This window comes from Eumetopias jubatus, unplaced genomic scaffold (assembly GCF_037043125.1).
Source record: "Eumetopias jubatus isolate StellerSeaLion01/CBP00866 unplaced genomic scaffold, mEumJub1_p1.0 scaffold_1, whole genome shotgun sequence".
Lineage (NCBI taxonomy): Eukaryota > Metazoa > Chordata > Mammalia > Carnivora > Otariidae > Eumetopias > Eumetopias jubatus.
The window spans coordinates 112,339,222-112,358,071 of NW_028274807.1; the positions used below are offsets into that span (position 1 = coordinate 112,339,222).

The following is an 18,850-nucleotide window of genomic DNA, read 5'->3' on the forward strand; positions in this document are numbered from 1 at the left end:
ATTCAAGATCAGAAAATACAGAATTTCATCATAAAACTGCCTATGGTTATTTTGTGGTCAAGAGATTTTCAGAGAATAAGCATATTACTTCTCACTCAAAATGAGGTTAATAACCTAGCTCATCCATTAACTCTTAGATTAAGACTACAGAAATACATTATAGACATATCTGATAAAACAAAACAAAAAAATATAAATAAATCATTTTCATGCATTTGTGTTCTTGAACACACCGATTTCTATAGGGCTTTGTTAATAGTTATATACAAGTGTCACCACTGTTTCCATTAAAAAAGAATAAAATTGTAGTACACTATAATTGTAAAGTACTCTCTCTGAAGTTCCACTACACATATTCTTTTTTTTAAGATTTTTTATTTATTCATCAGAGAGAGCAAGAGCACCAGTAGGAGGGAGGGCTAGAGGGAGAGGGAGAAGCAGACTCCCCACTGAGCAGGAAGCCCGATGCAGGGCTCGATCCCAGGACCCCAGGATCATGACCTGAGCTGAAGACAGACGCTTAACTGACTGAGCCACCCAGGCGCCCCTACACTACACATATTCTTTACCAAATTTTAAAAATTATGCACTACACCTAAATTCTGAGTGAAATGTTTTCAAAGTAATCTTAAAAATTGTCATCTAAACCATGAATCACAAAATGTTCACTATTTTACATCCAAAAGTTCTATTTTGATAAACAAGATCTTAAGACCTTTAATGTTCACCAATTTAGACCCAAGAGCAAATCTGCAAGCATTCATGTATCCCTTTTTGATCTTAAGATTTTGTTGTCATCATAAACCAGTTCTAACCTTCAGGGTGGTGTCCACATATGGGTCCTCCTCACGAGCTGCCGCCGCACTGCACCGCACTGTGAAACACTGTAGGTTGTTGCTAAGGAAGAGGAGAGACACCACTGAGCAAAGCAGAGGCCAATAACCAACATGCCCATAGTTGGGAGGATTTCACAGAAACAAACAGCAATGGTGGGGAGGGAAGACTCAAGTATTTGTCAAATGCTGATGATTAGTCTGCTTCTTAACAAAGAGAGCACCTCAGAATCCCCGTGGCGTGTTTGTAAAAATATACACCTGGTCCCCACCTCACCCATACTGAATCATAATCTCTAAGAGCTGAATCTAGACATGTATATTTCTACAAAGCTCCATGTGTGGCTCTGCTGTACACTTCTAGTTAAGAACCATGGATCTGGGTCAATATCTCACAGACAAAATGATGTTCCTAGGATCTGTTCAAGGTAAAAAGAGGTGATTATCAAAGCCAAGATTAGAACCTAAGTTTCCTATTATCTCTATCCCACTCATCTCAGGATGTAATTGAGCCTAGATTATGCTGGACAACAGACTTAGATTATGCAAACACATATCCAATGGTAGAACAGAAAATTACAGACTATCTGAAGGAATCTTGAGAATTATCTACTCCAGAAGCTTGTTTTAAAGATGAGGGCATGGAAGTCTTATGACTGGTCTAAGACATCTCTGGAGGATGGAGCCAAATTAGATCCTAGGTCTTCTTACTCCTCACACTCCTCTAGCTCTTTACACAACCCCAGGCTGCTTCTGCACTGGAAAATGACCCAGAGACCCCACAGTCAGTGCACAATGGATGCCTGGTGACTAGTGGATAAGTCAACACTCCAATACCGACATTAAAAGCAGTTAACTTAGAAATTGCTACAAAACCCATCTCGTAGTAGATTCACAGGACTAAATAATTTTTATTTTTTCCCCACAGGAATAATTTTTAAAAGCAAATTAAAAAGTAGGAGAATTAAAAATGAACCATGTTGAAATAAAGCAAACCTAGCATTGATCTTATAATAGAAGAAATAGTTCTTGGGGCACCTAGGTGGCTCAATCAGTTAAGAACCTGCCTTCAGCTCAGGGTCATGATCTCAGGGCACTGGGATCAAGCCCCCTCGTCAGGCTCCCTGCTCAGCAGGGAGTCTGCTTCTCCCTCTCCCTCCACCCCTCCCCCCACTTGAGCATGCACACTCGTGCTCTCTCTCTCTCTCAAATAAATAAATATTTTTTAAAAATAGGAGAAATGCTTCTTTATAAGGAAGGCATTCTGACATTTTCATAGTTGGGAGATTTTGCACAATGTAGGGTAAGAGGTATCACTCAGGGCATTCTCCCTCTGTTTTGGGAGGCTTCCATTGCAGCCTCAGCCCATTGCCATCTCTGTCAATTTCCGCAAGTCCATTTCCACAAATGACCTCTGGAGTCGTGATAATCGCTGGAACAGCAGCACCACCACTTAGAAATCTAGAATAGAGTTAGCACCAGGAAGTAAAATGAGTAGAAGGGACTCGGAGACAGTGAGAGGCAAAAAAGCACCTGTGATGGGGTCAGAAGGAAAGGTGAGAGTAGCTGTGACAATAAAGATAAATGACGGTCAGGCTTCAGAGATAAAAAGGTGGTCCTCTGGATCCCTTCCACCTATAGTAATCCAGCTGTTGGCTATCGCTGGGATACTAAGCAGTAGTATAAGAAAAGAATAAAATGAACTGAAACGTGTTGGCATGGAAAGATGTCCAGGATATGCTGCCAAGTGAAGCAGCAAGTTGCTGAACAGTGGACATCATATGATCCATTTCTATGAAAAACAAATCATAGCAGTAAATGTACTTTTTTTTTTAAGTTGGATGAATATGCACCAATTTTTTTTAAGATTTTATTTATTTATTTGAGAGAGAGAGAGAGAGAGCATGAGCAGGGGGGAGAGGCAGACAGAGGGAGAGAGAGACGCAGACTCTCCGATGGGCCCGGAGCCCGAGGATGGGCTGGGGTCCCGGGACCCTGGGATCATGACCTGAGCCGAAGGCAGACCCTTAACTGACAGCCACCCAGGCGCCCCGAATACACACCAACTGTTGCCATGGTTGACTCTGAGGAGTAGGATTATGGGGGGGCTTTCCCATTTATGTATTTCTATAAGGATGACATTTTACATGATTTTATATTGTTCTTAGATTCTTTAAAAAAATTTTTCTATTGCTTTTTTTAAAAAACGTACCAGGCTTCAAGAAACTTTTCAAAACAAACTTATGGGTCAAGATATTTCTAAAACATGTATTTACTGGGTAAAATAATATGTAAAAAGTTCAACCAATATAGGATTTTAAAAATAGGGGTGGGGATCCTTATTAAGAATCTGAACTTACATATAACAACTGCTATTCTAACGTCTAGTGCTTCCACAGTCAAGTTAATGATGTCAGAATGTAATTTGGTGCTGATATTAAGAAAAACTTCAATAATTTCTTATCTGGAGACAGGCAAAACCCACACATTTTAAGTCCCTTCAAATTCCCATAACTGTGTTTTCAGGACTCTACATTCCAAACTAATTCATGACTTATATTTAAGACAGACACTAAATTCTCAGTGCCCTTTATGCAACCAGATAAAGATTAATAGTCTTTTGCATCAATATTTTGGGACAGAAATTAATGTTTTAGGGGTGCCTGGGTGGCTCAGTCATTAAGCGTCTGCCTTCAGCTCAGGTCATGGTCCCAGGGTCCTGGGATCAAGCCCCACATCAGGCTCCCTGCTCCGCGGTAAGCCTGCTTCTCCCTCTCCCTCTGCCTGCCACTCCCCCTGCTTGCATTCCCTCTCTCGCTGTGTCTCTCTGTCAAATAAATAAATAAAATCTTAAAAAAAAAAAAAAGAAATATTTTATTCTTTCTCCCTCTAGTTTTCCCTTTGTTTCTTTTTCTTTTTTTTTTTAAGACTTTATTTATTTATTTGACAGAGAGAGACAGTAAGAGCAGGAACACAAGCAGGGGGAGTGGGAGAGGGAGGAGCACTCCCACTGAGCTGGGAGCCCGATGCGGGGCTCGATGCGGGGCTCGATGCGGGGCTCGATGCGGGGCTCGATGCGGGGCTCGATGCGGGGCTCGATGCGGGGCTCGATGCGGGGCTCGATCCCAGGACCCTGGGATCGTGACCTGAACCACAGGCAGACGCTTAACGACTGAGCCACCCAGGCGCCCCTTTTCCTTGGTTTCTAAGATGCTGTAGTTCCCTAGGTTCTTTCGATTCTTGAAAATCCTTCTGTTCTTTCTCTCCCTTCCTAAACATGACCTTTCACCAGAGTTTAGTTTTCCAACTACTTTTCTCTGCTGCACACTCTGGGGGCCATGCTCCCTACTTCGACAGCTCTTTTTTTATGGTAATAAAACATCTACGTTTTCCTTTCTTTTCTAATCTTCAGTTCTGTGTCCAAAAGCCTACTTAACATTTCCCCTTGATACTCTCTAAGCGCCTCAAACTTAAATGCCTAAACCAAACTTCCTTTTTGCCCCACACTTCACCCTCCTCCACTCTTTCATAAGAGCAGCCTCAACACTCTGGCAAGGTTTCTCATGCCTCCTGCATTCCCACCATCCCAGCAGACACCAAGTCTTGTCATTTTCTTGCCGAAGCCTCTCCCATCTATTCTTCCTTGTCCTCTCTCTGCTACAACCCCTGGTTATCCTTCCCCGAACCATTTCAGTAGCTTATTTACCTGTGTTCAATCCATCCTGCATAACAGCCACCACTAATTTTCTTAAAGCAGTGCTCTTATCACATCACTTTATTGATCAAAACGTTAAAGAAGTCCTTAATTTTCAAAGCCCTGAGCTCTCTCTTGAGCATTATTTGCACCACTTCTCTGCATTTCAGCTTCTTCCTAAAGAACATCACTATGCGCAACATGTTGGAAATTGAGACTAGCTACTTCCACAGTGTTCACTTAGGAAACACACAACAGCATTTCTCCTTACATCAAGACAATGGGGGGAGAGGGCAGCAACCACACTATGAGTGAGTAGCAGAACCTTCAGGTGAGTTTTATGCTGTCTGAATATATTCCAGCACCTACTGTAGCTTCTGATACTATCACTCATTTGAAAAAAATTAAAAATCACTGTCCTATGCAATTAATTATTAGATGCTCCTACAAAACTAGACATAGCCTTTGTTTATTGTCTTCCCCGTATCTATAATGCCCTTCTCTTCTAATCTACATCTGTAGACTCTAACCAGCTTTTCTCACTTCAAGCACAAAAAACTTTCCTGTATGACTCAGCCAGAAGTAATTTTCCTCCTTGAAGTGCCTACACCACTTTCACAAAGTCTAAAGATATTTTTCACAAATCCCCTAGTGTTTGTGCCCCATGTATGTGTCTCTGGCCTTCTTTCACGCTGTTGCTTTAGAAAGCAGATGGTGTACCTTATTCACGGTTGCTTGGCCAGAGGGCCCAATGCAGTGGCTTGCACATAATCTAAGCTCAAAAAAACAGGAAATGGAACCAGAAGCATCAGTTACTGCTGAGATAAAAGGAAATGAGATTAAAAGCCTATTCAGGAACCCAGGTTACATGCCAGCATATTAGGGTAGGGCAATTCAAAAGGCATCTGCCACCAATTAGGCGCATGACCTTGCCAATGCCAACCTCTGGATTATTTCCCCATTTGTACTAATCACAGGGTAGTCTTTCTAGCTCCTTCACAGTTCTAAACCATTATGAAATAACGCAACTCATATAATGGATAGGACAGCACAGAAAAAAATTAGGAAATCTAAAAAGAAATCCAGAGATGTCCTGACTGGCCCCACTGACTTTTCATTAAAATTCCCTACGAAAATTTTTCCTCACAAAGACCCCTATCCAATCTAAGAAAATAAAACAAAGGCAAAACCAGAATCTAAGTCTTTGACATTGAAAAGGTAAGTATGGACCATCAAAAGACAAATATACACCATTAATTTACAATATTATATACTGGTTCACACAATTCTCACTGATTTTTTTTTAAGATTTTATTTATTTATTTGTTTGTTTGTTTATTAGAGGGGGAGCGACAGGCAGAGGGAGAAGCAGACTCCCCGCTGAGCAGGGAGCCCAATGCCGGACTGGATCCCAGGACCCTGGGATCATGACCTGAGCTGAAGGCAGACACTTAACCAACTGAGCCACCCAGGCGCCCCCACACAATACTCATTTAAAGATTTAAGAAGCACCCCAAGGATTTGCAGAAGAATAAGTGACTCAAAGTCCAGCAAGTAACACTGTAACATACCTTGCGATGACATGTAAAAATTGTGGTGTGAGCACCGCCTGCTGAGACTTCTCAGGATACTGGTAAACTGACATTAATTCAACAGATTTGACAACCATGTACAGATAGCCCACATGAGGCAATGAGAAAAAACAGAAGAGGCTCAGCAACTCTTTTTCCTGAGACAATTTTTTTCTACCAGAAGTAAAGGAACCTGCATGAAAAAAAGGAGGGGGGGGGAAACCCATGAAACCAGTAAAGGAAACTGACATCTTAACTTTTCTAAGCAAAAAAGTCTCTCAGTGTGGATAACCAAAGTGTTCTTTAGAAAAAACTGTTCTTTATTTTTTTTAAGATTATTTATTTATTTATTTGACATAAAGAGCACAAGCAGGCAGAGCAGCAGGCAGAGGGAGAGGGAGAAGCAGGCTCCCCACTGAGCAGGGAGCCCGATGGACTCGATCCCAGGACCCCGGGATCATGACCTGAGCCGAAGGTAGACGCTTAACCAACTGAGCCACCCAGGCGCCCCATGGAAAAGCTGTTATTTATAGAGGAGTGCCAGGAAGATATGAAAAGGGAGTGATGTAATTAAAATATCACCATTTTGCAAGCCCTAATAAATTAACAGATCTACGTAATAACCATCACAGAGTCAACCAGATTCCATGTACCTTCCAACAGAAGTCAGCATTACTTGTGCTACTAAATCATCATCTTCATAATCATCACCACCACCATCATCTAATCAAGACTTAGTCTAGACCAGCATTGTCGATAGAGATATAACACGAGCCACATATGTAATTTAAAGTTTTCTAGTAATAACATTTTAAAAAGTAAACAGAAACAGGCAAAATTTTCATAGTATATTGTATTAACCCAATATATCCCTATTACCATTTCAACAAGCAGTCAACAAAAAAATTGAGATATCATATATACATATATATATATTTCTGTACTAACTCTTCAAGATATGGTGTGACTTTTACATTTAACAGTGTATTTCAATTTAGATTAGTCACATTTCAAGTGCTGAGCAGTAGCAGGTGGTTAATGGCTACCACAGTGAGCAGTACAGCTTTAGATCAAACCACTAAATCACAGGGAAATACAGGGGATACAGGAACACGTTAAATGACACCGTGGGGACTCAATTAGCAAAATTCCAATTACGGGAAATTCTACAGTATTAGTCCAGCTTCTTGCTAATGCAAAAAAAAAAACAGAGAGAGAGAAAGGGAGACACCATTAGATAGTTGTCCCCCTAACATGGCTCTGGGCCCTCTCTGGTCTCCAGTGTTGTCTCACAACCCTCTCTGCCTTGCTCTCTCAGTCTTGCTTCTCTCAGTTCCTCAAATATAAGATTCTCCCTCTACCACAACGTCTTTGCTGCTTCCTCTGCACCAACCATATTTCCAAATCAGTCCTGATTCACTCTTCAGATCCTCTTTCCTAAGAAGCCTTTCTTGACCCCTAAATGAGGTTAATATCTTTGTTACAGGCTCTCAAGGTAGGGTTCTTTTCCCACAGAGTGCTCATTTCGGTGTGTAATTGTATACTCCTTGAAAATAATTGAATGATTATTCGATTAATGTCTGCTTCCTCCCCCCCAAGACAATAAGCTCCACGAGTGCAAGTACTTTGCCTACTTTTGCTCATTATTGGTTCCCTAGTATTCAGCACAATACCCAACATAGTAGGTAGTCAATAAATGTTCACTAAGAAAGAAAAAAATAAGGGAGGTTTATTAAACATGTTTAATCGGAATAATATTTATATTGTCTCTAGGCAACATCTAAAGATGGTAGGCAGGCCAGGACTAAGTACAAAACCCGATGGCAAATTCTCAATCTTGGCTGCCCATTAGGTTCCAGGGGAGCTTTTAAAAAACTACTGATGCCCAGGCACCATAGTATGTAGAGCCTGGGCATCAGCATTTTTAAGCATCCGAGTAAGCCCAATGTGCAACAAGGTTGAAAACCACCGCTCTGAATGAATTTCCCATTCAGTCAATATTTTCCACCTTGCTCACAAGGCCATCATATGAAGCTTTGCCACATACCCAGGTAAAAAAAACCCAGCTAGGACAAGGCTCTAATTTCCCTTTTCGGGCCAAGTAACCATTTCGAAAAGGGAAATGTGTTTTGTCTGTCATGTCCTCTCCATGGCTTCTCCTAGCAGACACAATTTCTCTTTCGAGTGCTCACAGGAGCACCATTTAGCATTATTTGCTAAGGAACTTGTCCAGGGTCAATGGGAGACTCAGTAGAAGAACCTAACGTATTACCCACATCGGTCTCCCCTCCCAGCCCAGAGCCCTTTCACCTCTGCACTGTAGCAATGCCATACTTACTTACCTGTTTGGTAAATAGGTAGCAGCTGAAGTGAATGTAACTTGACGTCATCAGAAAAGACACAGAACGAAATATCAGGAGCAAAACGTCTGAGAGTTTAAAAAGAGAAAGAGGAAGAGATCTAATTTCCATGTACTTCTAAGCGGGTAAATATATATTAAATGCTGGTGAATGAAAAGCTTTGTAATACTTATAGAGCAGGTGCTGAACGTGGTAATATTTTGTTTTTTCATCAGCTAATCCTGTTGACTCCAGTGTAACGGATACTCCAGATTGGCTACTTTTTTCACCGAGAAGTTCCATGGGCTTTTGACAGATAACAAAGTCATCTGACTCAAGCTGCAAAGTTTCATGACTGACATCTTAAAAAATAAAATTTGAGAAAAGAATTTAATAACTCCAAGTACTACTTGAATGAAAATTAAATTTCACAACATCCCCAGACCAATTAAACAGACATATAATAATTTTATTTATTCATACACACAGACATCTCACATATTTGCAAAGCACTATGGTTTTGAAAAGCCTTAGCACTTCCTCATTTATTCCTCACCACTGATAAAGTACAACAGGATATTATCATCCCAATTTTACACACGAGGAAATTGAAATTCAGAGATGGTATTCCTAACCCAAGGCCATTCAACTTATGAGATCTGGGACTAGAAACTCCTCCTAGCTCTTCCGTATTTCTATTGACAAGTATATGCTGAAACACACTGACATGTTACAGAGTAAGATATGGGCAGCCAGATCATAAACCCAAATCCCATGTATCAGGTATAACTGAATCTACAAACAATGTGGCTTGGTGATTGCTATATATTAGCACCCTTCAGAGACTGCCAGAAGTAAGGGTTTTCTCTACACCTAAGATAAGAAAGCAAGCTCAATTCATTATTTACCTTCTGTCTGTTTCATTGGATTGTCGGTCTTACGTGGCTGGTGGTTGACACTCTCTCCACTTTTAGGGTCTGACTCCAGTTTTAGGATTAAGACTTCTAAGTCTGACATGAGAGCAACATAACCAACACAAAAAGAAATTTCAACAGGAATGATATTATCTATGTGTATAATTAAAGAACGTTCAAAGTCCAATACTGAGAATTCTTCATTAATGACCTGATACTTCAAATTAAACAAGACTAACTTATTGGTGCAACCAACAAGAAGGTCTCCTTTTACTGGGCAACAGGAGATGCACAAGGGGGCCTCAGAAAGCGGCATTTCAATAATAGACATCTGGTCTTTGTAGGTGTCGCTGAAGGGTGCCTCCACATTATGTCCAACCATTCGGATACACACGCGACAGTTTTCAGTCCTTTTACTTCTCCAGTTCACATATGCACGTAGAAACGTAGCTTTGTTTTTCTCTTCAATTGCTGCCAAATAGTCTCCTGAGAAGGAAATAAGATTATACTTAGAATTTGTAATTAGAAACAACCACTTACGTTGTGCCATGAAAAGGAACTATTAGGGAATCCTAATGTGAATGGTTGAATTAAAGATTGACGAGAACAAAACCCTAATTAATAGGATCTTAGGTGTATTTTTAACTGACATTACGCATTTAGGTTCTGAAATAAATCTCTCGCCATTATGTCTTAAGATAATCCATTAATTATTCATGCAGCTTACACAGAAATTGTACATTTTATTCCTTATATTAGCTCTGAGTGTTTCCTATAGCTCTGAAATCCCCCTTCCCACAAGTCACACCTTCATGTCAACTCTGAGAAGTAGGATAAAGCTATACATATTAAACAAAACCTAAATCCAAGTTAATTTTCCCTCACTTGTTGATTTTATTATATTGTTTAAATTACAAAGTAATTTTATAGTTACTCTCTGTTGTGAGAAATCAAAGCAGTAAAGAGATGGCAAATGGAAAGCATAATCTCTTCCCTGCAGTCTGAGCCGGTGGTAACACACATAGCTTGGTACGTGTCCTTCTATACTTTTCTCTCATATAAACATAGACCGTAGACTAGTGTTCTGTCTTTTTTTTTCTTCACCAAAATGGAATCTCACTGAATATACTTAACAATCTACAACTTCTAAAAATTACCAGTAAATCTTAACTCGCCATGTCAATACATGGGTATCTAACATCGTTTTATTGAAAATTACCTGCATATCCTATGTATACATGTGCCATAATTCATTCAACAATTCCCCTATTGATATATATTCAAGTTTTTCTGCCACTATACTTCATACTGTAACAAATAGGCCTATACCTATATATTTATTTCCTAGGGGTTTGTTTCAATGGCATAGATTCCCAAAAGTGAGAATGTTGGGCCAAAGGGCAGGTACGTTTTAAATCTTAAGATATTGCCAGATTCTATCACAATTACGTAATAGGAACTCGTGTTGCCAGCAGTACTGTTTGAACATGCCCGTTTCCCCATATCCTCACTAGCACTGACTCAGTGTGACAGGGAAACCAGGACTCTTATGCTTATTATAATGTATATTTTCCAGACCATTTCTAAAGCTGGTCATCTTCTGCTATGTTTATCAGCCATGTATGATTTCTCAAGTTATCTACTTTATTAGGATGTTTGGTTTGTTTTTCTAAGAAATAGCCGCTCTCTGGATAAAAGTGATATTAATCTTTGGTTGGTCATGAATAGCAAATTGTTTCTGGTAGTCTATTCTTTGATGTTTGATTTCACTTATGGCATCTTTTACCACAGTAAAAGTCGTCAGATATGTATGTAGTCAGATATATATCATTTCCTTCTTGGCCTAATTTCCTAATTTGCTTAGACAGTCTCCTATGCCCTCCAAATTACATAACTATACTGTTACATATTCTATTTTAGTGGCTTTTTTAATTTAAATTTTTAATCTTTAGAACTTTGAGGGGAAGATAAGTCAAGGTTTTTCCAAATGTAGAACTGACTATTGACTAACATTATTTGCTAAATAAGCCCTTTTCCAATGAACTGAAATTGAAACGCCGCTGTTAGCATAATGACTTCCCATATACAAAAGCAGCAAGCAAGCAGCCCCTTTCAGCAAACACTCGCTGGGCTGGCCGGGTTCCCTCTGTGTCCGAAATGAGCCAACCTTCCAGAAACGCAAGCCTTCTCTTGATGCTGGTCCCTTTGATACCACAGAAACGGAGCTTGTACCTGTTCATTCCCTGGATATCTTCACAGAATGCCTAACCATACCCTACAGGCTCCATAAATGTGCTCACTCTGTTCCAGAGAAGCAGTTTGGATGGAGTTGCATCAAAAGATGCCTTGTAGCCTCCATCTTCCTAGAATTTCCTCAGTAAATTATCTTTTTCAAGTTTTTATTATGGTAAGATATACATAATGTAAAATTTACCACTTTCACCATTTTTGAGTACACAGTTCAATGGTATGAAGTATATTCAGATTGTTGTGCCCCAATCACCATCATCCCTCTCTATAACTTTTTCATCTTCCTCAAAACCCTTAAACAATAACTCCTCATCTCCCCCACCCCCAGACTCTGGCAATGACCATTCTACTTTCTTTCTGTCTCTATGAATTTGCCCACTCTAGATACCCCATGTAAACTGAATCATACAATATTTGTCCTTTTGTGTCTGCTTTATTTCACTTAGCACAATGTCTTCAAGGTTCATTTGTGTTGTAATGTGTGTCAGAATTCTCTTTCTTTTTAAGACTGAATAATATTCAATTTTATGTAAATACCACATTTTATTTATTCATCTGTTTAAGGACACTTAGGTTGTTTCCATGTCTTGGCTATTATAAATAATTCTGCAATGAACATGCAGGTACAGATATGCATATGCCACATTTAGTTTATCTTTTCTTCAGTTGATGGACATTTGGGGTGCTTCCACTTCTTGGCTCTCATTTAAAAATGCTATGAACATTGATGTACAAATATCTGCACAAGTGTCTGCTTTCAACTACTTTGTTTATATACTTCCAAGAGTGAAACTGCTGGATCATATGGTAATTAATTTTTTGAGGAACACCATACTGTTTTCCACAGCAGCTCTACCATTTTCCATTCCTGCAGTGTGCAGGGGTTTCAATTTCTCCACATTCTCACCAACATTTGCTATTTTCTTTCTTCTTTAAATAATAGCCATCCTAATGAGTATGAAATGGGATCTCAGGTTTGGTTTGCATTTCCCTGGTCATTAATGATGTTAAGCATCTTTTCATGTGCTTGTTGGCCATTTGAAGAAATGCCTATTCGCCCATTTTTGAAGTGGCTTTTGTTGTTGTTAAGTTATAGGAGTTCTCTATATATTCTGGATATTAATCCCTTATTGGATATATGCTTTGCAAGTATTTTCTCCCATTCTGAGGATTGCCTTTTCAATCTGTTGTTAGTGTCTTTTATAGATGCATGAAGGTTTTTAATTTTGATGACATCCAATTTACTTTACTCTTTTGTTGCCCGTGCTTTGGTGCCATATTCAAATTAGTAAATGAATTTTAAAACTAAGAATATTTGTTTGGTTAAATAAAATTGTTTTATTCAGACATTTATAAACATATACCTATTTCACAGCGCTCACCATAGCACATACCCTCCCCAATGTCTATCACCCAGCCACCCCATCCCTCCCACCCACCCCCACTCCAGCAACCCTCAGTTTGTTTCCTGAGATTAGACAGTTGAATCAAAGATCTGTACCTCTGAAACAAATAATGCAATATATGTTAAGAAAAAAAAAAAGAAGAAGATAGCAGGAGGCGAAGAATGAAGGGGGGAAATCGGAGGGGGACACGAACCATGAGAGACGATAGACTGTGAAAAACAAACTGAGGGTTCTAGAGGGGAGGGGGGGTGGGAGGATGGGTTAGCCTGGTGATGGGTATTAAGGAGGGCATGTTCTGCATGGAGCACTGGGTGTTATGCAAAAACAAGGAATCATGAAACACTACATCAAAAACTAATGATGTAATGTATGGTGATTAACATAACAATAAAAAATTTAAAAAACCATATACCTATTTCACTGATAAAAGTCTATTTATCATTTATACATAATCTGCAAACTGTAGATAGTGCCCATACTATCTTGTATGTTTTCAGATTAGTTTTATAATGATGAACTAGAACTTGCTAAGTAAGTGTTTATCTGACAAGCATTATGATCAGAGATTTAGAGTTCTCTCAGTTAATCCTCACAACAAACCTTTAAGATATTATCTCATTCTCCATTTTATAGATCAGGAAACTGAGGCTGAGATAAGCTAGGTAACTTGCCTAAGGCAACACAGCCAACAAGCTAGAGCTGGGACTTAAACCTGGATCTGTTTAGCTCAAAAGTCGATGCTCATTCCCCAATTATGCTATTTCTCAGAATGTTAAAAAGGAGATATAAGTCTGGAGGATTCTGTGGAGGTTAATAGCTCTTTATGAAAGAAAGTAACTAAACTTTTTAAAAATTTTAATTTATTTAAACAAACAACAACAAAAAACAGTTCACCTATTTTTCCCACTGCCCCCACCCCAGAACCAATTAGTTTTGGGTTTTTTGTTTTTTTCTTAGATTTTACATATAAAAAATCATATGGTATTTGTCTTCCTCTGACTGACTTATAAACTTTATTAGGCATTATGCATATGGTCAGAGCTTTACTCTACTTACTTTACAACAGCTTCTGTCTTAAGTAAATTAAAAAATCATTCTCATCTTTATTCTTAAACTCAGATTATTGGTTTTTTAAAATAATAAACTTCCTTTTATATAGGAAGATCATAAACCTGGTTAATACTAATACACGATTAAGGAAAAGGCTGCTCCTATGACAAAACTGACATCAGAAGGCAGAAATAATATACGATGCATCAAAATATGTTTTATGGCTCTGGAAATTGAAGAGACGGTAAGGTTTGGGGGGTATGTAATAGACAGACTCATTTAATACACCTGTGCTAAAGAACAGGCAATGAGAGCCATGTGATCTTGTCCTCCCTGCCCCACTACCTTCAGACACCCCATAAACAAATGTCCTGCACCAGAGCTCCCCACACAGCACTCAACCCTGGCCACCAGGTCTTTCTCCATTGAGAGCAATAAATTCTCATGTCTCCTTTTCCACTCCATACACAAAGCCTAAATTAAATTTCCATTACCTATGATGATGTTAGGGCCCTCTGTCCTTCAAAATTTCTACCTACTTTCTCCCTAACACCCCCAAATTTTATAAAGGGAGAATAGCATCCTGCTAACTAGAGATTAAAAAAATGAAAATGTTGGGCATCTGGGTAGCTCAGTTGGTTAAGCGTCTGCCTTCAGCTCAAGTCATGATCCTAGGGTCCTGGGATTGAGTCCTGCATCGGGGTCCCTGCTGTGCAGGGAGTCTGCTTCTCCCTCTGGCCCTCCTCCCAGGGGGAGGGCCTGTTCCCTCAATCTCTCTCTCTCAAATAAATAAATAAAATCTTTAAAAAAAAAAAGAAGAAAAGGAAATGTTTTCTACTTGGGCAAGAGACCTGCAAAGCACTTATAATAAATAGAAATGGCTGATACAAGATTCATTTTGTTTCTGACAGGAGGAGATTTGCTACAGAGAAAGACAGTAGAGCAGGAATCCCCATGTCTAAATTACTGTGAATGGGAGGAAAGAGACCAAAAGGAAAAAGCAGTGAAATGGAAGAGAAGTTATCTGGATATCAGCATTAGCTAGGAGTCAGCTGTGTGTGGGTTAATAGAAGCTGTACCCAGGGACTGTACCCAGTCTTCAAGCTGAGGACTGAAAGTTACCCTTGAGCTATCTGACCCAGGCTAATGCCATAGCACATGACTCCTGAACTTTCTTTAGGAACGCTGGATTATAAAACTGGATTATAAAAAGTCTTTGTTTTTCAAGGCCTCATTAATAAGGTTACCATGCTACTCAATGCCTACAGCAGCCAGTATGGCACTAGGACAGTGATTCTGAATCTTGGGTAAATATCAGACTCACCCCAATGCTGGGGCATAGCCCAGGAAACTGACAGTTTCTCTGAGGTTGTGGTGCAGGCATCAGCATATTTTCAAGCTCCCCCAGGTGATTCTGAAGCACAAGTAGTGACATCAAAGATCCCAAGAACCACCACTACTGACAGGGAAGAAAACTAGAGGTTTACATGATGCCTGCCACTTTCAATTCTAGAATAAATGTCCATTTGGAAGAATGGGGGCAGATCACGTAAATATGTCTGTTTCTGCCTCTCTTTCTCTCTCTCTCTCTCTCTCTCTCTCTCTCACACACACACACACACACACACACACACACACACACACTTGAGACTGGTGGGTTTGCCACTCAGTAGAGCTCTTGAAAGTAAGAATTTCCATGTTTAAAAGGGGGGTGGGATGGGGAAAACCACCAATATTGAAAAATGATTGAGAAATATTTCTACTAAATTCCAAAATCAGAATCTTCTGCTGAAAGAGAACATATAGATCCAATGAGTGGTTTTCAAACATTATCTGTGAACCAATGCAAGCTTCTGTTGATGTCTTCACTAGTCAAAAAGAAAAAATAACAGCATAGTAAGTTGCTCATAAAGCAAAGATATCCAATGTTTAGGGCTAAGTGCTCTTTTCTCTTCTGGTTACAGTAAATAGTAGGGCTTTTCATTTTTAAAAATATGTATTTTTACTGGACAAAATGAATAGTCAGATACTAAGTATGATGATAGCCCCATCATGGACCCACAAAATCCCAATGCCTGGAAATCACTGATCTAGTAATTTCAACTTAAAAAAAAAAAAAAGAGAGAGAGAGCCTGAGATCCAAAAGTTTCTATAAACTCACACCCAACCAGTAGCAGAAAGAGATCCCCAATCCTCCAAGTTCAGGCTCTCTACTTCATTTGTAAGCCCCTGAGCCATGGGCTTTTCTACCATAAATACTGCAATTTATACCTTTACACCCCTCTTGAGAAGCAGGAATCAAACTTTAAGTGCATTAGTAAGCAGTTAAAAGAAGCCGATGGCAAATCCTTCTGTAATCTTAAGTACCACCTATTTTTAAATGTTGGGTTTTTCTAAAATAGAGATATACCCACATAGTACCTCCCTGGTACTGCTTCACATTTTGTTGGAAAAAGGGTAGTGGATGCTGCTGTGCTGTTTTGGGTGGGAGGGACGAGTTTATGACTTGAGTTCCACTTGCATAGATTTAAAAACCAGCATATAACGTGAGCTTCCAAAAACCGACAAGTGGATAAAGGTACAATGTAAAAGGACTGGCCATGAGTTGGCATGATTGTTGAAGCTGGGAGTACCTGGGGTTCAGGATACTATTCTCCCTGCTTTTGTAATGTGTTTGAGAGAGTTTGGGTTTTTTGTAGTTGTATTTTTTGGTTTTAAGTGTCTGGGCTGAGTGGAACCCAGCCACCCAACCACAGGCCTTTCCGGTGAGCGAACGAGACAAGAAAGAGCAGACAGCGTCCCCCGCCCCCGTGAAGCAAGCGCTCACCTGCGGTTGCCACGACAACCGCACAGCTCTGCTCTCCTTCAGTAATCAGCTGCCAGACCCCGCGAGACCCCAGCAAATTCCGGGAAGTCTCTTCACCACCCAGAGTGCCGCCGCCGGGGACGTTCAGTCCTCTAGGAAGGAGGCCCCAAGCCGGGATCCAGGCTCCCCCTGGCCGCGCTGCTACTCACCCGCCTCGCTGTAGGCCAGGCACAGCACCCTGCCTAGCGTGGAGAAGGCGCACCTCGGCTGGCACAGCTCCTGTCCAGTCACGGCGAATGCCTCCACCTTGCAGCCTGCCGCCACGAAGAGAGCGTCGCGTCCTCCGCCGCAGAACCGCTCGGGCTCCAACTTGCAGGGCACCACCTGCTGCGACCCGAACGGGTGCAGGTTGTATAGCTGCACCATTCTGACCACCGGCTCCGGGGCAGCCCGGCGGTGCCCGCTCAGGCCTGCACGCCCCGCGGGGCGCCCAGAGACCCCGCTCCGGTCGCAGAGGCTGGACCACTTCCGCCAGCAGTTGCACAGAGCCGAGTCACGTGAGCGTCACCCGGGCCGCCTGCGGCTCGCCTTCTTAAAGAGGCTGTTACGGGTCGAGGCTGGGGTCCTAGGAGCTGTCACCTCCGCCCGGTGCGCCTGCGCCCCGCGGGCCTCTTGTTTGGGGGCCTTGGACCCGGCCGACCGGCGCTGGCCACACCTCCGCGCTCCGTGGTTGACCGGCGCAAAGACCGCTGTGTCCTTTTTTTTTTTTTTCGTCATTTCACGTTACTGCTTTGGGCTAGACGAGATGTTTAGGCCCTTGAATACGTCTCAACATTTGATTATCTGCTATCTTGTACCATTTTGTACTTACTTCAGGGGCATCCCTTATGTCTTCCCGATAGCCTCTGAGCTTCGGGAGGATAGGGCTGCGAAAGCTGAAGTGCAGCGCACGCGGCTCAATACCGGGCCGAACACACTGAAGAGTTGTTACAAAATATTGGAAATTCTAGAATGATTTCATTGGAAATAACACCTAGAATATGCTTAGCAAAAAGGAAGGAGGGAAGGAAGGAAGGAAGGAAAGAAGGAAGGAAGGAAATTTTATATATATAAATAATGCTGAAGAACCGTGGACATAACCTAGTGAACTCCAGGTATTTGACAAAAAAATTAGTTTGAGTCCCAGAGGATGTAATCACTAGGGGTGAAATCCACTAGTTCTCAGTCCAGTGTTCCTAAAACTAATCTGTATCCTGGTGGATACAGGTGGAGCTCATGGTTACAATCCCAATTTAAAAACAAAACAAAACAAAACAAATCCACATGAGCATTAGAGCTACTCTTTACAATTTATCCAGAAAATAACATATGTAAGTATGACTTGTGGGATTTCTCTTACTTTCGGTGTCCCCTTACTTGTGTGGGGACGAAACTAAAAAGAGCATTTTTTTTTAAAGATTTTGTTTATTTATTTGACAGAGAGAGCACAAGCAAAGGGAGCAGCAGCAGAGGAAGAGGGAGAAGCAGGCTTCCTGGTGAGCAGGGAGCCCTACGTGGAGCTTGATCCCAGGACTCTGGGATCATGACCTCAGCCAAAGGCAGACGCTTAACGGTCAGAACCACTCAGGTGCCCGGAAAGAGCAAATTTTCCTTTGGTCGGTTTCTAGTTCTCACCCTCATGAATCCTTTCTTAGAAGAATTTACAAATTAGGTGAAATTGGTTTGAAGTTAAACCTACCTCCGTTTCCTTTGCCATCTAGATGAATAAAGTACCCCTTAGTAGTATCCTACTGTCCTTCACCTAACCCAACCAATAGGGACTTTTTGGGATTACAACTATTCACCAAACTAAGTGAGGCCAAGAACTGGACAAGGACCTCAGCAATAGGGTTGAAAACTCATAGAAAACAAAGACCCTAACCACTGCTTAACAACTAACTCATTCAGACACAACACTCATGAACACCCCTTTCTCCACAAATATATG

At 40.8% G+C, this 18,850-nt stretch overlaps 1 protein-coding gene across 5 annotated transcripts in view; it reads right to left on the minus strand.

The window, feature by feature from the left end:
* HPS3 (HPS3 biogenesis of lysosomal organelles complex 2 subunit 1) overlaps nucleotides 1-17,480 on the minus strand; it is a 38,025-nt gene extending 20,545 nt beyond the window's left edge. For 3 of the 5 annotated variants that reach the window (XR_003609204.2, XR_003609205.2, XM_028103036.2), the window contains exons 1-6: nucleotides 17,073-17,478; nucleotides 9,346-9,837; nucleotides 8,628-8,799; nucleotides 8,441-8,526; nucleotides 6,099-6,291; nucleotides 816-897 (exon numbers count right to left, since the gene is read on the minus strand). Coding sequence is in view for 3 of the 5 variants with exons in the window: in XM_028103036.2 (XP_027958837.1) it covers nucleotides 816-897; nucleotides 6,099-6,291; nucleotides 8,441-8,526; nucleotides 8,628-8,799; nucleotides 9,346-9,837; nucleotides 17,073-17,289 (1,242 nt within the window). In the remaining 2 variants the exon portion in view is untranslated. Of the gene's footprint in view, nucleotides 1-815; nucleotides 898-6,098; nucleotides 6,292-8,440; nucleotides 8,527-8,627; nucleotides 8,800-9,345; nucleotides 9,838-17,072 lie in introns of all 5 variants that reach the window. The other 2 variants (XM_028103035.2, XM_028103037.2) reach the window with 2 other exon arrangements.
* Nucleotides 17,481-18,850: the final 1,370 nt, after the last annotated feature.